At 37.3% G+C, this 27,113-nt stretch overlaps 1 protein-coding gene across 6 annotated transcripts in view; it reads left to right on the top strand.

Moving 5' to 3' along the window:
- The first annotated feature begins 1,353 nt into the window (after nt 1–1,353).
- Nucleotides 1,354–27,113, top strand: part of NRK (Nik related kinase) — a 127,958-nt gene continuing 102,198 nt past the window's right edge. For 4 of the 6 annotated variants that reach the window (XM_087860030.1, XM_087860029.1, XM_087860028.1 and 1 more), the window contains exons 1-2: nt 1,354–1,738; nt 9,480–9,545. In XM_087860030.1, coding sequence (XP_087716156.1) covers nt 1,682–1,738; nt 9,480–9,545 — 123 coding nt within the window. In that variant the 5' untranslated portion in view covers nt 1,354–1,681. The remainder of the gene's footprint in view (nt 1,739–9,479; nt 9,546–27,113) is intronic. The other 2 variants (XM_087860031.1, XM_087860032.1) reach the window with 2 other exon arrangements.

Here is a 27,113-nt window from a genome sequence, read left to right as displayed (position 1 = left end):
GGCTTGGAGGTTAAGGAATGTAAAGAGGTCAAACTCGGAACTTGAAACAGACACGAAAGAAACAAAATCCACCAATATTGAGAGAATAATTACAAAAGTTAGAAGCGTGTGTCAGAAATGGTGAGCTTCAGGTAGGTAGGAAGAATTATTCGTGTAAATCTTCCTAGAGGACGTAGAAATTTCTTAATTAAAAAAGAAACAGGAAACAAACCCCCCACATTGAGTTCCAATCTCAGAGCGCCGGTGCGCGAACGCAGTCTGTAAGCTCCAGGGAAAGTAAGCAGCTTCGGGACATTTTCTAAAGTGCTCTTTGCAGTGCAAGAGCTTAGAATGCGGTTAGTTTTACGCACCGAATCCCTTTCCCATAAACTCTTCAAGAGGCGCCTTACTTCTTAAGGCTAAATCCCGTTGTCAGATTCTTTTAAAACGTGTGTCAGATCCCTTGCGCGTTGTGGGGGAAACGGAGGCGAAGAGCCTGGGCTCCCAGAAACATTTTGCAACGAATGAGCGAATGAATGAAACCCGGCCCGAGAGCTGTAGACTGGGAAATTCGCAGGAACTTTCTCTGTGCTCTTTGAATGCAGCAAACTACAAACTTAGGAACGGGGTAGCTGGGGCTTCAGAGACTCAATCGGTGTCTCTTAACTTCCAGCACCTGTGAACAGGTGCGGTTCCGACTGAGCAGCCCGGGCCTCCTACCAACTAGCTCCGGGCCAGAAAAGATGTGGCTCGCCCCAAGGGGACATCGCAGCGGCCCTGTCCATGCCGCACTGCCCTCATCCAGTGGCTTCGAAGGCCGAGCTGTGGTAGCCCTGCGGCACACTTGTTGCTCTCTCCCCACCCGCACAGGGGCTCGCCTAGGTTTGATCCCTAACCCAATGCCAAGTCATTTCCTTATCTAACTTGATGGGTGTTTGAGTAAATGAAGCAATAAAATCAGAGAAGCAGAAAGAAAAGAAACAACTAGAAAAGTCACAAGTGCTTCATGGAGAGACGAGGACGCGGGCTGTTTGGACTGTGGCAGAGCTGTGAGGCCCAGACTGGGAGCGGCGCGGAGCGGGACCGGTTTTCCGGGGCTGGCAGCTGCCTCGAAAAAGTTTCCTGTGGAACACTCGCCAGCCGGGGCGGGGGCGGCGGGCGCAGCGGTGGATGTGGGAGGGGGCGTGCAGGCGGGGGAGGCCGCGCGGGGCCGGCTCGCAAACCGTTATAGTCCTTCAGCACCTCCCTCGGCCAGTGACCCCCCCCAGCCCGCCTCCCCGCCGCGCGGCTGCCCACCTGGCGACGTGACGCTGCACCAATCCTCTTCGAGCTGCTCCCCGGGGGCCCCCCTCCTTGTACCGCCCCCCTCCCCACCCTGAAAGAGGCGCACCCTGCCGGGGCAGACACTGAGCTCTAGCCCGTGGAGCACCCCTTTAAACTTCTAGGTTTCCAGGACGGACGCTCAGGCTCCTCTCTCGCCTTAGCCAAACTTGCTTTCCCGCCTCTCAAACTCCGACTTCCCTCCACTCCTCTTTTCCCTCCACTTTCCCCTCCTCTATCTCCCAAGCCACAAACCCCGGTCCCCTGTTCCTTTTCCCCATCCTCTCCCTTCTCCTCTCCCTTTTCAACTTTTTGTCTGATTCCACCTCAAACTACCCGAGCGTGCCTGACTCCGTCGCCCGCTTTCGATCGGCTCGAAGCCATGGCGGGACCTGGGGGTTGGAGGGACAAGGAAGTCACCGATCTGGGCCACTTGCCGGTGAGTAAAGGACGCCCGTCGCCTCCGAAGTGCTCTCTTCTGCGAGTTCTGAGCTCTGGGGTAGGAGACGGACATCCGCAAGCTGGGCTAGGACAGGACTTCGACGGGGTCGCGGGTTCGGGAAGGGATCCCGGGAGTCGGTTTGCGGAAAAGCCCCCCACCCCCACCCCCACCCAGGCACCCCGGCCAAGCCAAATTCAGGAAAAGGCAAAGGGACCGGGTGGGGGAGAAAGAAGAGGGGGCAGTGGGGTGGTGCGGACCCTAAACTACGGGTCATTTTCTAAATGTGGCCCGTTTTGTCTAGCGGTGCTCGGGTACTTGTTCTTGCGGGGCTCAAGAAGAGGCCAAAGAGCACGACGACGCGTGGCTTCCTGAGAGCACTCTTCCCTGTCACCCCGCCGCCCTGTCGTTTGCTTCTTTTGCCAGAGGAGATGCCCACTCGAGGAGTGACCTTTACCTCTAGGTGACAGCGGGCTAGAAAATTATAAAGGGTTGGAGTCTCACTTCTCTCACTTTATAATGGCGCTTTCTAAAACCTTATTCTGCCAGGGCACAGTTCCCGAGTTAGTATTGCAGGAGCGAAAGCACTCGACGCCGCTTGGGGAAGAAGTGAATTCTGCACACCCCAATTTAAAAAAGAAAATATTGCGCTCACTAACTAACCAGAATTAACTTGTTCTCATGGTTTTCGTTCGTGGATTCTCCTTTTCCCGAACGCCCAGCTTTCCTCCAGAATTGTAATTGATCGGTGAGCTATTATTGCTGTCGTTATTAGTAGACTTATTATTTTAGCAGTGCCGTTTATTTCATTGGCATCTGGTTTCTGGCAGATATTGGATCCCACCCAGCTCCGTTCTTTAAGTTCCGTTTTTAGATTGGCATTTCTCTTGCACCCTCTCTTGAATGCAAAGGGCCCCTGGACTCTCTGAAAGGGAATAAGCATGCACCGTGCTGGAATGATCGCCAGGCAACTGTAGTTCAGGGCAGTGGCCTACTTGCTTTGGGAAAAGCTAAATATTAACCTTGAGGTTATAGGACTATTCAAAGTCGCGGCGCTTTAATTTTATACATATTTGGCATTTAAAGATTGTATTCTTGATGAAGGCAGACACCTGTCCCTATCAAAAATGGGGCATTCTCCAAGCCTCACCTATGTAATTTTACACTAGAATGGTGTAGAGGAGGAAGGGATGCACGTGGATAACATTTTAGCAAATTGTGCTCAGCCTTAAAAAAAAAAGGAACTTCAATACTGACATGTTGAATTGCATATATTAGCATTGTTGTTATTGATACAGCTTTATAATATAAATCCACAAAATTTTTAAAAGTTGAATCTTTTTTCACCTTGCATACATTAGATTTCTGGAATGTGAAGGCCTCAATTGGTGGTTTCCTTTCTGAACAGAATTTTCATATTTCGACTAGGTTTACTCCCAAGTAAAAGTGTAAAACCAACGAACAAAATGTTACCTTTCTCCAACAGTCTCTATGTAGGGTGGGGGAAAGAGAAAAAAAGCAAACTAGGGCAAATATGTGAAACCACAAATAAGCAAACTGAAATAAGCTTTTTTTTTTTCCTAAAATTGACTAAAGGGAGGAATGGGAAAGACCTCATAGAAATGATAGAGCAGGGAGTTCCAAACCCAAGGGGGAAAAAAAAGTTTTATTGCCACAAAAAAATGGGGGGAAATGGCCCAGACTAACTGACCCGGTCATGGCCCTGGGACATAAGAACTTGGTGAGAGCTAAGGAGATAAGGGGAAAGGCTGCAATCTTTACATTGCAGTTCAGCGGAATATTAGTTTTCTGGGGTTTTGTGGGGGTGTGGAGGGGAGAAAGATGAGGTTGGTTTTTAATGTAGGAATAGGGAGAAAACAAAACTTCATGAAAGTCTCATAAAGTCCTCAGCTTCAAACAATTTCTAAATTTCTCTTATGCAGGATTTCATGTGGAGGTCTTCACCATAGCAAATTATGCATATTTGAGCAAATTATGCCTAATTCTCCCCTCTCACCAAACATCCAGGTCTAAACCCTAAGAAATCTAGCAGAAGGGTAGCACTCACTTTAGAATTTCCTTACTGTCAAATTTTTAGAGATACAAAAAGTTCATGTTGCTTTGGTCACTGAGGTATATTTTAATGATTTGAGATTTCTTTGCATTTGACTTATTTCCTGAGTTTCTGAAGAAGTAAAAGTAAAGGAAGAGGTCAAAAGACATCTAAGTTAGCTGTTCGGAAGTTTGCATTTTGATGCAAAGTAGATGACAAAGCAAAGAAATCTGCTTATGGTGGGATCTCTTATGATAATTATCCTCAATAAAATTATCCTCATAATATATGAAGGTCAGAAAGTTGGCATCGATCAACACCAAATATACCAATTTGGCAATAGCCAGATAATGAGGGGAGATTCAGACCTCGTTTCGCATTAAGCAAAAAAATAATCTTGCAGATTTTAAAATAATTAAATATGGGTTTAGTTTAAGATTGATAGATTATGTCCTTTGTGGGGCTGGCCAGCTAAATGGCCACAAGGTAAGGACCCTTGAGAGTGGTCAGGCTTGCTGTGCACATTTGGATTTAAAGAAAGTGGTGGAAGGTTATTTGGTATTTTTGTTGATAGATAGATATTATTTTTAAACCTAAAATAGTAAGCAAGAGTGAAAGCTGGGGAAGCAGGAGGGGGAGAGGAATTGTTTAACTTTTTTTGCATAATGCCCTGAAGTTAGAGACATAAAATAAGAGAGCCAATTTCGTAACTAGGGAATGACAGATCAGCTATATTAATTAATAGGTCGCTGTATTTTTTTTCTGATTTACTATTGAATAAATATCTCCAATAGGTGACAAAACAAAAAAGAAAGTGCAGAGATTTGTGGTTTGTGCTTCCTTTTTGAAAAAAGAATTGCAAAGCCTTATGTTTTTATGTATATCTAGGGTGTGTGTGTGTGCGTGTGTGCATGTGTGCACGCACATATGTATGTATTATTTTCACCTTGCCTGCCAGCAATACCTGTGTGTGTGTCTCTCTCCATATATATATGGAGATATATATATATATATATCTTTATATATATCTTTATATATATATATATATATATATATATATATATATATATATATATATATATATGTGTATATATATCTTTTTCTCTGCCTATGTCACTCAATCCTTGGGACTGGAAACTATTTCTTCATCTCCAAATCTGGCATGTCTTTCACTATGATAGTCCCTTTTGCCTTCTGTGCCCAGTATGGTAATGACATTCCTCATGGCTGTGGCCTTGGTATTTGACACTGCCATGTGTAGTCCTAATCTATATTGGGGTCAGGATTAGACAGGCCTGGAGGACAGTAGTGGCAGAGGTGATCTGAAATAGCACATGATCCAAAAACTATATTTGAATTACATTAGGTTTATATTTAAATATAACTGTCAGCTCTCCCAGTCTTCCACCACCCAGACCAAGTCTGCTTTCCACTCTCAGTCGTAAGAACCTTCCCACTTTACCAAGTACTTTAGCCCCCTGTTTTGAATCAGTTTTACCTTCTAGTCCACAAGTTTTGAAACTTTCAGCATGTCTCCATTATGTATTTCAAACATCACATCAGCATGACATTGTACTTCAATCTCTTTTCTCAGTCTTTTTTCACCCAATTTTTTGAGCAGTAGGTTTTATATTAGTGCACAAGAATAATGCACAAGAATCATTTGGGGGATCTTGGGACCCATCCTCAGAAATTCTGATTTCATAATTCCATGGTAAGGACAAGGCATCTGCATTTTATTTTGTTAAGATTTTTTTTTTGTTCTTAAGTAATTTCTACGCCCAACGTGGGGCTAGAACTTACAACCCCAAGATCAAGAGCTGCATGCTGCTCTGACTGAGCCAGCCAGGTGCCCCAAGTAATCTGTATTTTAAACACGATTCCCCAGATGATTCTCAAGTAGGGAGAATCTCTACAGTCCATAGTTTGAGAAACACTGGTCTTGAGGAAGAGATTTTCCTTTCTAAATTTTCCACTTGAATCGTGAAGCCCATTCTTCTAACTGAAATAGTACTTCTCTGAAATTCACTCTGGCACTGACTGTGTTATATATGTCATTTTCAGGTTTTTCTCTTCATAAACTTTTCATAAAATCTCTATTTCTAATATTTAAAACAAAAGAAGAAAAGCCTCTGCTATTCCTTCTAGGTGCTGTTCAATCTTTTCCCTTCCTTTAGCTGCCCTAAATCAAAATTTATTGCTACCCATATTGACCATTTATCAGTTCCCTTTTGTTCTTAATTTCTGCTATATTTGGTTCTGTTGATCAGCCTCTGCTTTTGAGTGTCCTCCGTGACCAGTAAACACTGCCTTCTAGTGGTTCTTTTTCTTCCTGTTACCCCCCACTCTATCCTTAATAAAATTGTCCATCAGGGTGCTCATTCCTTCCCCCTCTCCTTGAATTCAGAAGACAGAAACAACTCCTGAAAGTTCTGGGTTTCAGGGAACAACCAGACTAAGACTTTTAAATTGCAGGAGATATTTTGGATACCTAAAAAATATAACAAAGTGTAGTGTTTGCCCAACATTTTATGGCTCAAAAATGTTTTAAGACTGAGAATTTTCATAATCTCTTTTAAGAAAAGCTTTTAAAAATTAGGGTTGCTTGTTTACTGACCATTTTTAACCAAATAGAACACCGAAGCATATGAAACTGCCAAATCATCTCCAAATTATTGTAGCAGTCATAGATATAAAGACCTTTCCTCTGCTGATTTTCTTAGAGTGGCAAGGCAGAGGAAAGGACCAAGTAATTATGGAGACCCCTCTGATATGGACTTTTTAATTTCACAGATATAAAAAAAGAGGTTCCTTTTCAATGTTTACTTCATTGGGAACCCAGAATAAACTTTCTCTATCATTCAGTGGAAAGTCTGATATAAGAAATTGAGTAATGGTACCCTACTAATAATTAGCACAGTTCCTCTCTCTTTGTATCCCAATTTGACAATCATTTAGTCTTGAAAGATACTAGTGTGGAGATGGGGAACAAAAATACTGCATAAAACTAAGGAAAAAGGTACTCTTAGTATAGATGAATGCTAAGTTGAGCTGCCTTTAAGAATAGAAGAAAAATGTTCATAACACTCTTCTTTAAAATGTGAGCATGTGGAGAATTAGGATGTTTTGGTCATTTGTGAGCAGGAAAACATTTCCAAACAACATGAATACAGATAAAATAAGGCCTCTAAGAATTCCACAGGTATTTTATTATCCCCTTCCATTTCTTTGGCTTTTTTTGTTTGTTTGTTTTTGTGTTTTAGTAATTAGATACCTGAGCTCAAATATGAATAAGGTATTTTGCTTTTGAAGGCTGAAAAAAGGCTTAAAGACATTTAGGACTTTTGTGCTCAAAGATTCAGAAATAGAGTTGTTCAGATAATCTAGTAATTCTCTAATATGTGGTGTTTTTTAAGCTAAAATGTGGCCTTAACTGTAACAAAGAATGGGTTACCAATAGGAATCAGCTAAACATTTGATTCTTTTGACAGATGGTCAGAGGTTGTTCCTCCAGAATTAATAATGTCTAATATAAATCCCTTAATAACATCCTTCAAAGAAATATACTAAAGTGATAAAGTCTTTAAGCCAAACCTTAGCAACTCCTTTGTTGGCCAGCTTTTCTCCCATCACTTTTTCAATGAGTTATAATAACGATATGCTTAATATCAAGGCCATTGTAACAATTTGTTTTTATTTTTCTTAAATTCTCAAAATTATCATTTTAAGTAACTTTTATATTTTCATTGGGAGTATGTTCCCTGAACTATTTGGTTATAATAATAGAGTGCATATTGTGACATTGATTTTGATGATGACTTAAGAAAGTAGGCTGCTGTTTTCTCTAACAGTGGTCATTTCAAATCTAATTGGGATTTTAGAACATTAGAATCTGATTTTTTCCTATAGAATTTTAAAGCTAGGAAGTCATCTAACACAAAACCTTCATTTTATATGTGTGAAAACTAAGTCCCAGAAAGAGTAAATAACTTTCTCAGAGTCATATAGTTAATTAATGGCAGAGCTGGGGCTAAACCCCCAGTCTCCTGACTCTGTCCAGTTGAATACTTATTGACTGAAGTAATCCCAGAGCTGTGTCATTTCCCTATGACAGTTTTGTTAGATTACACAAATACTGTGACAGTTTTAAGAAATCCATAATTTCATTCATATACATTGCATATCCTCAATAGTTTTTCTGTTTAGCTCACATTTGTCACAATGATAAAAATGTTTTCAAACAAGGTTAAACGAAGTTTGTGTTTATAAAATGTGCTTTCTACATAAGGCATGTGACTGTCTAAGGATTTGCCAATGATCCTACCACTTTGTGTATAAACTGGCATCTACTCATACCTCATATTGGTTTTGCTAATATAGCAAAATAAGCTGTGAGACGAAAAGTTTAAGTAGTGATAAAATTCAAGAAACCATGTTTTGTGGTGAACAAGAAAGGGATATCCATAGAAAAGGTTAAGAGGCAATGTTTAAGAATGAATAATGGAAATCTTAGGAATCTGTCCATAAATATGTTTATTTTGTCTCCTATGATGCCAACATTCAGGCTTAAGACACAGAAAATATCATCAGGGAATTTGTGCCATGAAAAGGTATTCAGCTGATGCAAAAATTAACTTAAAAATAAAAAAAAACCCAACTGTCTAGTTTAAAAAAAAACTGCAGTCTTTTAATGCCATGCTTTTGCTGTTATTCATATGTATTTTTTTAATTTTTAAAGAAAATCTGATTTTATTGACTTATCCTGATTCAACACACTGTACGTATTCTTTTCGGGGGGGCCACTAAAGATTTATTCATTTATTTAATTGAAGTATAATTAGCATGCTGTGTTATGTTAGCTTCAGATGTACAATATAGTGATTCAACAATTCTATACATCACTCAGTGTTCATCACAATAAGTGTACCCTTAATCTCCTTCACCTACTTCATCTATCCCTCCACACACACTGCCCCTCTGATAACCATCTGTTTGTTCTCTGTATTTAAGTTTGTTTTTTTGTCTCTTTTTTCTTTTTGCTCATTTGTTTTATTTCTTAAGTTCCACATATGAGTGATGTTATATGGTATTTGTCTTTCTCTCTCTGACTTATTTCACTTAGCATGATATTCTCTGGGTCCATCCATGTTGTTGCAAATGGCAAGATCTCATTCTTTTTCATGGCTGAGTAATATGCCATTGTGTATATACACCTCATCTTCTGTTATTTATATTTAGAGGTTATTTTCTTTCTCAAGAATTACTATTATGTAAATAAACTGTCCAGACTTTGTATCCAGTATCTACTCATCATTGCTATATGCTAAACTTTCTGCCTGTCTGGTTAGTACTATGTCAATTACAAGTAGATAAATTTATCTCTATTTCAATAATTGTTATAATTGCATTATGAATATGCTTCAACTGGACATAATTGTAAGCATTTTACAGATTTGTGATAATTTGTCATACAACTGCTTAATGTTTATGTCACTGTTTCTTTTTCATAAATGACTATACTCTGTCCAGGAAAATTGTGACATGCTTTATTCTTTTGGTAAGTGACACTTAGGCTCCTCCCATGGAAATTCTAAGGAAGCAAGGCAGATTGGAAATACCATTCTAGGTAATTGAATACTTGCCTACTTTTCCAAGAAGATTGACAATTTTTGTTCTACATTTTTGTAGGATCCAACTGGAATATTCTCACTGGATAAAACCATTGGCCTTGGTACTTATGGCAGGATCTATTTGGTAAGTGGAGTTAGATTATGTATTAGTTCTTCATTTTCTAATAACAATGATTGCAAGTGAAATCCCTACACTGGAGAGCAAATAATGACAAAAGCATTTCACTTTGAGAGATGAATCAAATTAAGATAGCTCATGATATCTGTGGGAAATATTACAGAAGAAATGGATGGGCAATCTATAGTGAACCAACAGTCCAAACATAAGATCTAAATATTATTAGTAGAAAATTAATAAAATCATCAACAGAAAAGGGAATTAATTCAAATTAGATGTACCCAAATAAAAATATCATTTGGTTTATGTTTATACACCCATATCATTCAAATTACATTCAACCTTTAAACTGAATGTTACAAAAATGAACATTTCCACGACATTCTGTATCATACCGTGCACATGTGTGTAAAAGAATTAGCCAAATAATCTAACAAGAAAAACTCTGCATTTATTTAATGATAATTTATTAACCACAAAGTATGTGCTGAGCCCTGTCACAGTCTCTGGACATAAAGTGATGACCAAAACAGATTATCTCTGCTCTTCCAGGGCTTATGGTCTAAAAATGTATAAGTGATTAAATGTGTGTATGTGTGTGGGAAGGATTGGGAGAGGCACATATATTATGTATGTAAGCACACAAATAACTGTCTATTTGCAGTTGTAATATATTCCTTCATGGTTGTTGAGGATAATGTTGATGCACAGGTAAAGCAGGGATATTGTTGAGGGCTGGCTTGGAGATGGGGTTACTTTAAAGGTCCTATCACCTTTATCACCTTCCTCCACACTCTAGTATGGAGATTAGACATTTTCTCAATTGTTTATAAGGTTCTGTACAAATACAGTGTTCCTTTTCCCCAAGCCTGCCCCTCAAAAACCAAATCACTGTCCCTAGGCTGATCCTTAGTGTAGACTAACCACAGCCCTCCATATGGATTGTATAGAGGTGTCCTGGTATAGGTCCAGTGGAAGAGGCTTCTCTCTAGTTTAGACAAGGTTGTCCTCTGCTTGCCAAGCCCTGTACTTTTAGGTTGCATCTGCCTAGAAGGGGCTTTTAAAAGAAAATCATGTACCCAAGTTGGAGTGGGGGAGATCTTTAAAATTTGCACAAAAGTACCTATAGCACCAAAGCTGACTAGTAAACATAGCATTGTGGAAGGTTCCTAAAAGCAGAAAGAACCTGTTCCCTATAGGGAACAGAGAGAATGCCAATATTCATGACATTTTTTTAAAACCATTTTGATTTTACCTTTTAACAGAATCAATAAGCTATAGACAGTGATGTGATACAAACACAAATATGTTGCTTGTGTTACCTCACTTGCATCTCAGACTGAATGATTAGTTAACAATTGTGTGATCTAAGTGAATTTTGTCACCATATACATAGATACGTACACCTACATACACAGAAGTTCTTCTTCACTTTTTTATGTTATATTTACAATCTCTATAACTCCATATCGTGAGGGGTGTGTTTGTGTGTGTGTGTGTTTCTGTATTTTTTTTATTTGAAGGAATACAGCTCTCTCCACCACCAGATTTTAGGAATAAAAACATCAATCATATGAGGTAAAAAGCAAAGGTAAGGTTAGATAACACAAAAAGATGGTTTTTTAATCATCAGTCATCAGAACTGTGATGCCATAAAATGAAGAAAAGTCAAGAGGGTAAAAGGTGAGTTGTGCATGGTAACGCTTTTTTAAAACTAGGGTTTATTGAGGTATAGTTTACATTTGGTTAAATTTGCCCTTTTAAATATACAATTCCATGAGTTTGGACTAGTCATTTAGTCATTTAGTCAGGTAACTATCACCAGAATCAAGATTTTTCCAACATACATTTTAAGATACACAGTATACCTTCAAGTAATATTCTTCAAGTAATACTTCACTGTGTGTTGTCCCGAATTGTGTAGTATGGTTATATTTGTTATATATTTTACCTTTATGTGTGATATAAACCTACAATACTACTACTTTGTTCCCTATACTCAATACTAATACTTTTTACTTAATTATCTTTGAGAGCAATTATAAAGAAGAAAGAGTTATATTTTTGTTCATTTGAGCCATATCTGGAATTTTCATTTCTTTGGCCGAATCCAAGTTTCTATACTTCTTAAGCCTGAAGAATTATCTGTAATGTTTCGTATAGTGCAGGGCTTCTGGTAATGAATTCTCTGCTTTGGTTTGTGTGAAAATCCCTCATTTCTTCTTCATTTTTAAAATGTATTTACACTGGATATAGAATTTTATATTGATATTTTATTTTTCTTTCAGCACTTTAAAGATACGACTCTATTTTCTTCTGGCTTGCATAGTTTCTGAAGTTTACTGTCATTCCTATCTTTGCTCCTTTGTATTTTTCTTCTTACTGATTTTAAGACTTTTGTCTTTAACTTTGTTTTTTAGCAGTTTAAATATGAAATGTCTAGGGTTTTTGTTTTTTACTTGTGTGTGTGTGTGTGTGTGTGTGTATACCTTTGGTGGGCTATTTATCATCCTTGGGGTTCTCTGAACTTCTTGGATATATAATTTGACATATTTTATTTTGGGAGAGAAATTCTTGACCTTTTATCTCTTCAATTTTTTTTTTTTTGCTTTCTTCTCTTTCTTCTTGTAGAAACCAATTTTATATTTGTTAGGCCATTTGATATTAACTCACGGATCTTTGATGCTCTGTTTTGTTTCTTATGTGTGTGTGTGTATGTGTTCATATGTTTATTTGCTTTTATTCTCTTTCCTCTTTGCATTTCACTTTGGATCCATTATTTCCTATCTTCAGTTTTACTGATTCCTTTCTCAACCTTTTTTAAGCCAACTGATGAAACTGTCAAAGGCATTTTTTAGCTCTTCTATTTTTTTCATTTCTAGCATTTTCGCTTGACCTTTTTATAGTTAACATCATTGCTGAAATCTCCATTTGTTCATGCATGTTTTCCATATGTTTCACTAAAACCTTTCACATATTAATTATAGTCATGTTAAATTTTGTCTCATACTTTGAATATCCATGTCATCTCTAAGGCTGGTCATATTGATTGCTTTGTCTCTTAAGAGTGAGCTTTTTTTAATTTTTTGCTTGATTATTTGTTTCTTAAAATGTTTGAATGCCAGACATCACTAGTAGAACAGTACAGATTGAAGTAAATGTATTTATGCCTTGAAATGGGCACACTTGTTCTTCTAAGTCATTAATATGGGAGGTTGAGTCAATCTAATATGATGAACTATGTTTGGGTTATTTTGTTGCTATGGTTACCCTTTCGAGTTCCTCTGTTACCATGTGCTTAATATGGTGGTGCGGTTCTCCATATTCCTGCTCTACTCTCAGCCTTGGACCTTCCCTGTGCATCTGTGCTTCAAAGAGATTCTCTCTTCACGTTCCTGTGCCTCTCTAATGGTATGCTGGTATTGCTTCTTATTAAGTGCTTGTTAGCCTGGGACAGGGAGGAATTCTCTGTTTTCTTTCTGGTGTGGGACAGGGAGGAGTTCTCTGTTTTCTTGATTCAGCCTCAGCCTTAAGCAGATCTTACGCCTATGGGTCATGGAAATGGGACATTCTTAGTTACTCTTTCCCTCTGCTAGTGGTAGGATACTTCTTAATGGTCTGGGTCCAGGACTAATTCCTGCCCCTTCCCAGAAATCGAGGAATTAATTTTTTTTTTTTTTACATTTCCCCAGCTGCAGTAGGTCTTCCTCCATACCCTGGGGGGAACAGTTTGCTGCCTTTCCCTTAAAGCTTAGGGCTCTTATTCCTTAGGGAGAAAGGAATTGGACATGGTTTCATGCTTTTCCTACTGCAATGGCTTCTGCTCTCTACTAGGTCAGTACTGTAAATCCATGGAGCAAAGCCTGTAAGTGTGTATAAATTCCTCTTATATCTATGGCTCCCAAGGGTATTGTACTCTCAGGCTAGTCCATACTTGGCCTTTAGCAGTTCATTAAAAATTTAGCTGAATTCTTTATACCACCTTCTATGATGACCTTGCTTTTCCTCTGCAGCCACAGGTAAGCCTGTGCTAATGTTCCATCTCTCCTTGCAGATGTTTATCTTTCTTCAGACATCAGGCTAGGTGGTTGCCTTGAGACTTCTCTCTGGGTTCAATAAAAGTTATGATTTTGTAGATCATTCAGCTTTTTCTTGTTGCTAGGGTAGGGGTGGCACTCTTTCCAACTTTCCACATTCTCATCAGGAGCCAGAAGTCCATGTCAATTCCTTTTAACTGAATCTTCATGAAGCATCTACCATATGTTAGGTCCTGTACACATTTGTAATCCCTAAGAATTTCATATGTATCTATTCAGATCCAGAGATAGAGAACACTTTCTACCATTAAATCTTCAAAGCAGAAACCTCTGTGTTACAGAAGGTAGATGATTACAGATGCTTTACTTACATTAGACATATTTTCCTTTGTCACTCATTGATATGACCTCTTTTGTTCTACCTCAAATTAATTTCCTTATTTAATAAGTCTTGGGACGGTGTTACTGTAGATCAATACCTCCTTCTTGGAAAATAATCTTGAGTATATAGAAAATGCTTTTAAAATGTTCATACTTTTATGCCAATAATCCCACTTTTGGAAATATATGATAAACACCAAAAATGTAGAAAAAGCATAAAGATTTATTTTAGCAGAAAGGTAGCATATTGTAGTGAAAAGAGGGCCTCCTTTGGAACAAGGCAGACCTGATTCAGTACTTGCTTGGCCATTAATTAGCTATGACCTTGAGCAAGTCCCTTAACCTCTGAGTATATATTTCCTTATTTATACAATGGAACTAATAACATCTTACAAGATTTGATAAAATTTAAAAACAGCGTATTACTGTTGTTATTATTTGTGAAAACACAAATTCAGCAAAATCCTAAATAGTAAAAAATAAGATGAAGTAAATACCCACTCAGTCAATTTCATTGCTCTAAAAAGAAGTGTTTATGAAGACATCTAGCACCATGGAACTGTCTTTAATACATTAAGCAAAGTATTCCATATTATTATATGTACACTCTGGTTAAAAAATCATGCATGTGAAAAGTGGTAAATTAAATAGAATAGTGAGATACTGCATGTAATTGTCTATTCCATATTTTTTCTATTCTATATTTCTAATGTTTGTAATGTTATATTATTTAGGTAAAGAACATACATATTTGTGTATATATAGTAAAATATACATGTGTATGTATGTATTAGGCAGTACCAAATGCTGTATAAATACCCTGTACAACAAAATGGAAGCATGATACCATTCAAAATTAATGTCAGAGTGACTCATAGAGTCCTTTGCTTTTTCAGTGCTGCCAACCACATCCCCTGCTGGTGTTTGTTTTGGTTAAGGTCTCTCCAATGTCTTCCAGCTTGTTTCCAAGGCCTTGTTCTCTGGCAGGTTTCCAGCTGTCTAGCTGAGGTCTGTGCACATTGAAATGAAGGCTGAGTTGCACACTCCACATTGTAACCCTTTTACTTTCCTGCTTTTTCTTCTAATTAGATGCCTATCTTTCTACCCTCTCCCACCTTCTGCCAGTACAAACCTCACTTAAAATAGTGGGTTTTATTTTTTTTTTCTCTTTTCAGGAGAAAGTATTGTTCTTCCTTTTTCCCCCTAGTAGAGTCAGAAAGTACAGTTTCCTCTTCATCTTTAGCTGCTAGTCTCATAGCTTAAGAGTCGTCACTTGAAGTAGAGGAATATTTAGAATTTTCCCATGTGAGACCATATAAGTAGAAAGAAAGTAGGTTGGAACTTGTTTTCTAAAGGTACTATTAGAAAAATAAACAATTTCCCAAAGAGCAATGTACACAGAGAGACCACAGTTATTTTATGAAATATTAAGAAGGAGACCAAGACCCTTTAAGGTAGCATGGTGGGTGGCAAACAGACTTTCCTACTAACTGACACTATACATGTAACTTGACTTTTCTGGGCTAATCTCCTCAACTTTAAAATCAATGTGTTAGACTAGATAATCTCAAGGGTTTCATCTGGCTTTTTGACAATACACCTAGCATAGTGCCTAGAACTCAATAAAATGTAAACTAATCTTATTCTTACTGATACCAGCATACTTGTAACTGTCTTATATCCCCTTCACCATCTTGCAAAATAGAAGTTCCTTATTGGCTGTTAATTGAAGTAGTTCCTCATTTCACCAAATAAAATGATTGTCATCATGTTTTTCTATTCTTTTCTCTACCACTTGATAAAAAGGCCTCATATTTTAGCTCAATAATTACTATAATACCCAATGAAAAGATAAAACTGGGCAGCCAGTGTATTGGGAAGGTAGGATATTTCATTATATGTTACTGTTAACTAACACCATTTTGTTAAGCAGAATACTAATAGGATAAGACAAATAACTGAATCTCCAAAATGAACCATTTTGCCTTGATCTTCATGGAGTCTTGACTACAACATTAATCTCAATCATCTATTTCCATGTTGCCATTTTAAGGTGGTGAGGGCTGAAAAAGCAGTAGGAAAAGGTTTAAGGCAACCATCTCAAGCAAAGGAAAAGTTTACCTGAAATAGGGTAAGCCTCTATAATTGAGTCTAGAACTTAGTTGTCACATGTGCCTGGTACCTAATGGAATGAATTAATGCTGGAAGAGGGAAGGGACTGCCCCAAATATCTTCTTGTTCTAAAACTTAAAAATATACCTTGGGCATAAGGAAACATTTATCCTTGAGAGATAGTAGAGGAATTATCTGCCCCTTCGTAGTCAGCAGATTAAGTCAGATAAATGAAAGTGTGGCATTACAATCACAAGCAAATTCCTGAATTGCTTACACTCTGGAAGTGCACTGTTGAATATGGAAATTTCTTTTCAAAACACTGTCAAATGTATCACTTTTAAATTTGTTTTTTTTTAATCACTGCTTGACACATTACTTTTACTTTACCAGACAGGTGGGATTTAGGTTTATTATTTACATTTTCTGGATTTGAAGTTGGAGCAGGGAATGGGAACAGAAAAGCAAGAAATATCCTCAAAGTTGATGACGTACAATTTATGATATTTTAAATTAAGTTTCAGAAACATGCTGACATTTGGGTTGCCTAGCCACTAGGCCTATTGGAAGGGGGTTTGAGTATTTTTCCTTTTAGGCTGAAATTATACTGTTTATTTGCCTACCAAATGTCTAGCACTGTGAATGCTTTCTTTTTAGGTAGGAAAGTTTCCTCACATCCTTGCCATTTTGCAAATATAGCTCAATTAAGTCAGCCAACAAATATTGCTTGAGCGCCCATAAAGTGCATAACACTGTGCATTTTATTATACATTGCAAGCCTCAGAAGCAGGAGCTGAAGCAGAAGCTGACTTGAGGCTACAGGCTTACTAGGTTGTGGTTCCTTCCTAATGCAGTACCATAAGTCCAGAGCCCTCTCTTGGTTCTGCCTTTTTCTTGTGGCATCACCTCCTTACGATAATATGCCTCAAAAGTGGGGCTTGGCCTTTTTTAAGTAAACCTCCTGCTGCTCCACATAGGGAATATTAAATTTATCCCTTAAATAAAAACATTGATTTGAATGTTTAAAATTTTCCATAATAAAAATTTTTTAAAAATATTAATCAAATGCCTACTATGTCCCAAGCACTGTGTTAGTCACTAGGTGCTAGTTAGAATGATCAGAAAACATTTGGGGGTGCTTTTATTGATTTAGTTTTAGTAGACCTAAGGAAGGAAGTTATTTTCCCTATGATTGTGGCCTCTACATTTGAGGAGGGAGTGATATGTAACAGGAGGGAAAGGGAGAGGTAGGGTGAGATTGGGCAAAAGGAGGGAGGAATTAGGGATGTCAGTTTTTTGTTTTGTTTTGTTTTGTTTTTCCCTGAATGTAGAAAGTATAATGAAGCTTCTAACCGAAACTCCAGGAAACAAGCTTTCTTTTTTTTTTTTTCAATAAGAGAACTGAGGCTGAATATTTGCAATGGGGGTGAAAAGAGCTAATATAGGCTGAGTAAATTGAAATTCAGGGGACCAAATTAGTGGGAGGTACTGAGGCTTAAAGGCCTTGGGAAAAAAATGGAATATTTCTATTTTGACCATGACATCTCTCCAGCTATGGAATATAACCTAGGCTCTGAGTTGTAGGCTTGTCTTTTCCTTTTTGTGTTATACCTTACTTCTACCTCCTGGTAAATCTTGAGGGAGGAAGAAGCAATAGCATCATAGGTCCAAAAGGTGAAAGTTGTATGTGGGATTTGTACTCTTAGGAGGCCACAATTAATTTTTTTCACAACTACTCTAATCTGTTTAACAAGTTCACAGATATACATGGGGAGAAATTCAAATTCTATATTTGGTGTGTTGTGGTAATGCAAAAATTATGATCTCATATCTTTGATTTCTAATTAAGTTGATTTTACGAAGTTATTCTAGGGATAGAAAAGACAAATTCAAATGTGTGGAGACAAATATGTATTTCTAAACAAAATCTAAGTCAAATAAATTATAGCATTGTGTCTTTGGTCAATCAGATAAGAGCATTCCAACTACAAAAATTTTTATAAAATATACATGTAAATCTCTGTGGGGGGAATAATACAGTTACTTAAAAACATATAAAAAATTGCACGATCGATGCTTAGTTTATACACTTAAAGCTCTGTCTAATTTGTGAGTCCTAGGAAAATTTATGTGGACAAGCTTTTATAAACCATTTTATTTTTTTAAGATTTATTTATTTATTTCAGAGAGAGAGAGAGAGAAAACGTGAGCAGGAGGGGCAGAGGAAGAGGGAGATAGAATCTTAAGCAAACTCCACGCTGAGCGCAGAGCCCCACGCGGGGCTCAATCTCATGACCCTGAGATAACAACCTGAGCCACGGAGCCCCACACAGCGCTCAGTCTCACGACCCTGAGATCATGACCTGAGCCAAAACCAAGAGTCAGATGCTTAACCAACTGTGCTACCCAGGCGCCCCTTTATAAAGCATTTTAACGAGAGATGGAAATGAGTGGGAGCAGTGCTAGAAACATTAATGTACTCTGTGTCTAATAAACTGAAAATTTAGTTTTGTTTTATTTTGCATATACATATATACATACATATTTATATATATGATATATGTAGAGTACGTATATACATATGTGTATATATATATACAAATACATATATGTGCACATATATACTATATCTTTGTGTATATACATATATATAAGTTATACTACATAAATTATAAATTACATATAGATATATGGATAAATAGGATTGTGGTCAGATTCTCAGTAAATTCGATAAAGGTGGTTGAAGAATCAAGAGTTCTTGCTTTCCTTAATCCTCTAGTATCTGACCACTAAAAAATAGTTAGCTAGGTTTCCACTACATTTTATGAAACAGTTTAGAAAATAGCATTTATGCAATTCTAAGTCTTGAAATAAAGAGTCTTAACTCAGTTTTAAGAATTTCCAACATCCTACCATATGTGTGTATCTGTGTCTAATGTAGTTTTGTGAATGATGCTAAAATTGCATTTAGAAATGAATGTGCCATGGTAGCTCTCTGGAGGTGTCAAAGAAAAAGTAGAAGCTCTTACATTTTTATGTTGCTGGGGCTATATGGAAGGCAGGTTCTTACCTGTGAGTAAAATTGTGCTAAAATATCAAATAATATCAGAATATATAAGCAGTTTTTTTTAACCTGCAGTCTTATTTTTCCCTGCTCAGATACACCCATGTTATAACAAATTCCTCCTCCATCAGAGCATGGAGAAAGAGGGGGAAAATTAGGTATAAATTGTGTGTCATTTCAGTTAGAGAAATAATGATATAGAAGTGGTTTATGTGTAATTTGTGTTGGAAAAATAGGAAAGCTCCTTTTAGGTATGTCATTTATAGGCAGAGTCCCTTTATGAATAGGGAAAGGAGGTTGAATTATTCAGGGTCCCCTGAGGGAAAAGAAGATTGATTATATTCTAAGCATTGCCAGTAACATTTTGTATAAATCATTAACTGAAGAGAAACAAAACAAAATAAAATAAAAACACCACCATAATCAAAAAGGGCAAGTTTAAGAGTTCTCACAGAAGGATAGCTTTTCTTGGCTCTGAGAAAAAAATTAAAATTGAATAACATTAGTTGGTATACAAATTGGTTGAGGAAGAAAAAAAGATGGAGAATGAAATTTAGTTACTTTAGAGATAGTGAGCTTAATGTCCTAAAAGTGGGTAACATTTATTGAATGCTTACATTGTTCTTAGTGCTTAATTTGCATTTCATCATTTATATTTCATAAGAGGGTTATGATGTGGGCACCATTGTTAACATCATCCACCCATCTCATAAATGAGGAAACTGAGGATCCAAGAACTTGAGTTACTAAACAAGTTCACAAAAGTAAGTTGCAAAGTCAGGAGTCAAACCAAAATTTTCCTGGCTCTTAGGTTTGTGCTCTTAACTCTACTATATTATATTCAGCTCAGCATATACAAGCCACAGTCAAAAAGCATTCAACTATATCAGCCAGTTGAAAAAAAATATCTGCCCGAGTATAGGGAGTATGTATATAGGAACCTGGTAAACAGAGGTCAGTTATGACGATTGTTCATGATGTGTCCCTCAGCATATTTGTTTCCTTCATGACAGGCACTAAGACACACTCAAGTCTGAGGAACTTTTTCTGGGATTTAGAATTTCAGAAGTGGACAGGAACAAATCAGATGGCCTTTGAAGGACACTTGAAGCTCCTGACAAAATTCCTACTCAGACTCTTGAAAACCCTAGGAAAGCAGAGATTGCTTGCTGTCACTTCTTTATTCTTTTCTAGTGAGGGCTTTATGCCTCAATTACTGCTCCTGCTGGGAGCCCCAGAGAAGAGGGAGACAACAAAGGATAATTGAAATTTAGTGCCTCTCAAAGATAAAATAGAATTTCAGCATCTCCTTTGTGGGTGATTGGTTTCTGATTGGTAGGGATATTAAAAATTAACAAATTTTAAAAGTTTTAGGTATTTTCTAACAGATGCATTTCTAGGAACATGGGTGAAAATTAGATAGATAAATATAATTTAGGGTAGGAACATGGGTGAAACATATATATAATATTTATTATATTTATTTATTATTTATTATATTTATATATACTTTATAAATTATACAATAATTTATATATATATATATATAATTTAGGGTACCCTTGTATATTTCCTGCCTAACAATAGAATTTCTCCCAGAGTCTAGGCTGGAATAAATTACATGTAGGGACTAAGTGGCTATAGCTTGAAAGGTTAGAAGAGAATTGAGCAGGTAGATGGAGGCAGATTTAGCCTTGAGGTGAGGAAATGTATATACCAGGTGTGCTGCTTAAGTAAAATTCTCAGTATATTGTCCCATCAAATGGGCATACAGGTTTCAACAGAACTTACATCTTGAGGCTTTCCTGTGGTTAACCTCTACAAGACTTTTTCAAGCTGCCAAGTTCCTCCCACCTTGTCACAAAATAAAGCGTTGGAACAATAGTAGAAAACCAGCTACAAGTCTTAGAGTGAATGCTTAAGAATTTATTAGTCTTTAAAAAACTAGTTTGCAAATTTCTTCAGGGACAGACAGGAACTTTTTAATTTTGGCTGTACCTCCAGAGCACCTAATAAAGTGCCTTGCACATGGTAGGCAAAGGGCATCAGGGATATATGACAAGTAAAACTTGCAGTGTAGATGTAGTATGTTTTCTATTGCCTACTCCATTTATTATCAGCGTTGTCATCGTACAAGTAGGTATTATGAAAAAATTAGATGTCTCCAGAAAATCTATCTTAATCACCTATATAATCTCTTTGAAATTAGCAGAATACATATGGGTGCTTGGCACAATTTCTTGTGGGACTAAAAAGATGTGTACAAAAGTGACCCCTTCCCAAATGACATATTTTAACAGGCGCTCTCTGCAGATGTGCCTTGATGGAAAGAATTGACTAATGACATGCTGCTAAGCCAATGCTGGAGACAGGTTGGCCTTTCAAAATTATACCACCTAAGTAACTTTCTATCCTGACTATAAAAAAAGGTGGCACTGTGTAGAGATAAATATTTCCAAAGGATGGAAATATTAGCCTTACTTTTTTTTATTACTTTCTTCTGAATGAGTCATTTAGGAAGTTTGAAAGAGTATATTTTTTCTCAGGGTACTGTAGTTTGCTGTAGTGTTGCTGGCATGGCCGAGTATAAGGATGGTTTCAAGAGAGCCTCATACCTTCAGGAAGATGTCTAGAACGTGTGCAAATATTTCCTGACTTGGAAGATTGGCAGCCGTTAGAAAGAAAAACACATAAATAAGAGCCTACAAATGTCCTTGCTTCTCTTAGCCTTCTACCCACGCTTGCCAGTTGCTGTAATGGGTTTTTTAACTACCTTAAATTTTACTAAGTTTAAAAAAAAATTAAATGCCCCCAAATGTTAAACTCTAAAAGTTTTAGTAATGTAGATTTTGCAGGTTCTACACATACACACACACACACAAACACATACATATACATATATACATACATACATATACGTACACATACACACTGACCAACTCACCTTGGTTTGTTGGATACTTTTCTAGTCCTGTGTCCTAGGAAACCTCCATCAGTCTAAGATATCATACATACATGCTTGATCTATGTCTTTGAACACTTGAGCAACATATTGTAGTGAGTAAGAGATAGTTGTATCCTCCCCTCAACTGCACTGAGGGTGGAACTAACAGATGTGACTAGAAAGGTGCAAACTAATTTAAGAAAAGTGGAAACAGATACAGATATATCATATTTGTAGGGGGCATAGTCTATGTTCACTCCAATCAGGACAATGTGAAAATTGGTCTGACTAATTTTTTCACCACCACCACCACCACCACCCCCCCTCCAAAAATATACAGACAGAATTAATTGACTGGTTATTTGACAGAAATTACCAAAATGTTTGTTGGCATCCAGTGCATATAGCCTTACTAAAATGGAAAATGGGTGTTCTACATTGCATCAAAAATGCTTTCTGGAAGAGACTTCTCAGGCAGCTTTTAATGCTTGGACTTCAAGAGAGGGTGATCAGAGAAGCACAATTTACTGTCAACGTACCTCCCTGAGGCCCTTCAGATATGATGCTCTGGTATGAGGCCAGAACTTTCCAAATTAACCTCCTCCCATTCTCTCAACCTTTTTGGAAACAGTGGTATAAATGATAAACGAGTTGGTTTGGAAGGGGATTTACAGAAACCAATTGGAATATGGCCAGTTAATTTATTCAAGATAATTTGCTTAAAGAAATAAATAGCAAAGTAACTATTTTTTATAGTTCTGTTGAGGCTGAGTTGTGAAACCTTCCTTATACTCTACAGATCAGGAGAATTTGTATTTTTTTAAATAGGCAAAACATCTGCCTCTCTACAGTAACTGGTATATATAATTATGTGCTCTCAACTTCTTTATAAATATTTCTTTTGAGGTGTGTTGGTGCTGTGAATTACCTTTTCATTTACCCAAATTTTATATATCGTTATGTACTTGGTAGGGAATTACAATACAGTTAAGGTAGCAGAGATTCAGTATCTGAGAATGTATCTCAGGTTTATTTGGAGCGAAAGTCACTTGAGTCTTTAAGGATGCAATTTACCCTTCATTTGGATTAAAACCTGCAGAATGAGATGTGGACCCAAGCAACTTCACCTGGCCCCAATCAAACTTTTCATTCTAGGAAAGCTGTGAGGGCAGGGACCAGATAATATATATTGCTTTTTAAAACTTTCCCTGTGGTAGCACTGTGCTGAATCAAATTTTGTTGCTTAATTCTGTATTTTGTGGTTTTCTTTATTTGAATCTTATATTCCAGGGCTCTTTATAATCAGTTAGGGGGATGGGGGAAATGGAGAGAAGAATGGGAGAGAAAGAAAGATCTTAGAACCAGGGTTGCCAGATTGGACAAATAAAAATACAGGGTGCCCAGTTAAATTTGAATTTTACACATTTTTGTGTGTGTTGGTGTGTCCCAAAAGTGTATACTTACACTAAAAAATTACTTGTTTATTTGAAATTCAAATGTAACTGGACTTGTTCTGTACTTTATCTGCCAACCTTATCTAGAAGCAGCTTTACCTGGGTCACAGATCTGCCACCTGCCAACCCTGTGTTAAGAAATAAGAGGAAGATTATTCCTCCTACCTGATGTGATATGGCAGAGAACGCCAGTTCATCCTAAGAAGTTGCCAAAGGGTGGGGAGGAGGTGATCTTCTGGGCCTAAAACAGCTACCACTCCTCCCTGCTTCTGGCAAATGTTTGGTACTACTTTCAAAGCTCTATAGCAAAACTGCATTGCTGGTATTTGTAAGGGCCACTGAGTTCAAGTGACTAATTCTTTCCTTACTGAGGGGCTGAGTAGGGGAAAGAAGGAGAGTTTTCTCTTTGACAGGCCAAGAAGAGCGTTTTGCCTGCTCAGTCCCCTGGGCTAGAGAAGAAAATCAATATCACTTATTTTTTTCTTACTCCAAAAGTGAAAGGACTGGGCTGCTGACTTGATTAGTCATTTTCTTTTTATCATGCCTTTTATCACTTTTATCACGCCTAATATGGGTCCAAGAACCTAGTGTGACAGCAGTCAACAGCAATCAATGATTTTTTGTTTTGTTTTGTTTTGTTTTGTTTTGTTTTGTTTTGTTTTTGCTGAAAGACCTTATGTTCTTCTATTTCACAGGCCAGGCTATCACTGGCTACAATCTACAGACAGTTCACAGAAAGACCATTTGTTATTTAGAACCCTGTTGCATGTGGTCCATTTCCTTTGGGAGTTGTGAATTAAATCATTCAATTGGCCTGTGGTACTGGGAGGTTTACCTTAAGGAAGGATCTATGGGGCATGACTGATCTACAGTGCAAAATAGAGGCAGACTGCCACCAGAACGATTTAAATCCAGCCATCATATCAGGCTGCTCCTAATTCCCTCAGGATGGCTGAGAGAATGTACTACCTATTCTTTCCCTTTTGTAAATAATGTTTCCTTAAGGACAACCGATAATCTGCAAAGGAATAATGCTTCTGTAGATTTTGTGAAGATCCCCCAAAAGGCAGGAAAATACTGAATGTCTCCAGCTGATGTGGTATTGTTACTTATGCCCTCTCTGAATTTGTCAAGAGTCCCAGTAGAGAGGGAAATAGGGCCTGAAACAATGTAAATGTCTTCCAGCTTTGCCAAGGACTCTATTTGCTGGAACTTCTACCATCATCAACCTTTTCTAGAGCTTCAGGAAAAAGTAGTTCCTAAATAAGAAGTTGAGAAAGCCATGCATATACTATAATGTAGAGATACAAAATAAGTTAGTCTTCAATTCTAGCCAGTAACAATTCAAGTTAACATTAAGAGTTTGCTATATATCAGATACTATTCTATATACTTTATAGGCATTAACTCATTTGATCCTCATAAAAATCCCATAAGGTATAAATGTTATTTTCATTATGTATATGAAAGTGAGGCATAGAGAAATTAAGTAACTTGTCTAAAATCATGCAGTAAGTGGCTAAACCAGGTTTGAAACCAGATCTCTCTGGCCCACAAAGTCCTCATCTTTATGCTAAATAAAACTATGAGAAGATTGTTAAGTACAATTTCTACATGATATCGTTGGATCCATGAGAACCTGGAAGCTGGACCAACCAGGCCCCCAGGACATGTTTATGATGAGGTTCCAGTGTATACAACACTCCCAGTTTCAGTAGCATTATTGTTTTCCTCTAGTCAATCTCAGAGAGCCTTTCTGATGAAGGCAGAGAGAATTAGAGAATTATCATTTCAGTCAATTGACAAAGCCAAATTACATGGTACATTTTATGGGGAACATTAGAAGCTACATAAGAAATTAATTAGCTGTTCACGAAGTGCCTGTTCTGAATAGTAAATACTTAAGAAGCATTCAATTTAATTTTCTCACTGAGAGGTAGCTTTTATTTTTAAGAACAAATTTTATGTAAAATCTTTTAACAGCAAAGTGTCTGATGCACAATATAGGTTTTAGAACCAACCAGAACAGAAATAAATTAGACATGCTATTGATATTGTGCTATACAATTTCAAGGGGGAAAGCTCTTCCCTCAAAAAACTAGACAGGAGACACATACTATTTTAAAGACTAACCCCTTTAATGAGGGCCCTGACCAGGGAGGTATTGGTTTAGGTTCATGGAATAGATTCTAAGTAGTCAGCTAAAAATTTATGTAGGAACTTATTTTGACACAAGTTTAAAATACGCAGCTTCCTTCCTTATATAATCAAATCTCCCTAGTCCCCTGCCATGCCACACTGGCAGCATGCATTTTGGTGTCACACAGATGTGAACTTAACTCCATGAAGTGAATGACCAGGAGGTGGGTTACTTAAATTTTCTAAGCCTCAGTTTCACAAAAATAATGAGGACAATAAAACCGATTATACAGTGTAGCTGCTGTTATCCCCATGAGAGAACATGCAAAAAGCCTGTCATCAATACTGAAAACATTATAACAATGTTATTTCACCTGAGAGTGGGGGAATTGGTGGAGGAATGCCTTTCTTTAATATAAAGTTTATTTTAATATTCACTACTCAGAAAACTGAGGCAAATGAGGAAGAATTCAACTCTAACGCAGGACAGATATGAGAGGACTTCCTCGAGGTAGTATTATTTACAGATGACAAAACTCAAGCTCTGAGAGGGGAAGTGACTTGCTTAAGGTCAAATAACTAAAGGTATAAAGCCTCACTTTGGTATCGAAGTACAATGTTCCTATCCCTTGCTAACTCACATTCAATTGTTCAAGGCTTCCCAGATATTAACTAATGCTCTAACTTCCAGGTGGTCATCCCCTAAGTATCCTGCTTCTTCCTGGGGAACTGAAGATAAAATATCTAATTTCCCCTCATACCAGATTGTGCAAAATTAAAGTGGTGATAATTAGAATTTATAGTAATATGTATTGTCATATTATACCAATAAAACTATAATTTTTATAAAACCAGTAATGATTCAGATGTACCTCCAGACTCTTATGAGTGACAGCTATGAGTAAAGGATATTTTTAAATTTATACTAAAGAGGCCTGTTGGAATAGCCAAATTATGGAAGAGCCCAAATGTCCATTGAGTGATGAATGGATAAAGAAGATGTAGTATATACAATGGACTATCACTCATCCATAAAAAAAGAACAAACTTTTACCATTTGCTATGATGTGGATGGAACTAGAGGGTATTATGCTAAGTGAAATAAGTCAGTCAGAAAGACAAATACCATATATTTCACTCATATGTGGAATTTAAGAAATGAAACAGATGAACATAGGGGGGAAAAAGAGAGAGGGAAACCATAAAACAGACTCTTAACTACAGGGAACAAACAGGGTTGCAGGAGGAGAGGTGGGCGGGAGGTGACATTGGGCTAAATGGGTGATGGGCCTTAAGGAGGGCACTTGTGATAAGCACTGGGTATTATATATAAGTGATGAAACACTAAATTCTACTCCTGAAACTAATATTACACTGTACATTAACTAACTAGAATTTAAATAAAAACTTGAAACATAAAAAAGAGGCCTGTTGGTGTTCATC

Source organism: Ursus americanus, chromosome X (genome assembly GCF_024610735.1).
Source record: "Ursus americanus isolate L20-20 chromosome X, mUrsAme1.1.p, whole genome shotgun sequence".
Classification (NCBI taxonomy): Eukaryota; Metazoa; Chordata; class Mammalia; order Carnivora; family Ursidae; genus Ursus; species Ursus americanus.
Note: the sequence above shows the minus strand (reverse complement) of the source record. Positions and strands in the feature narration are given on the sequence as shown.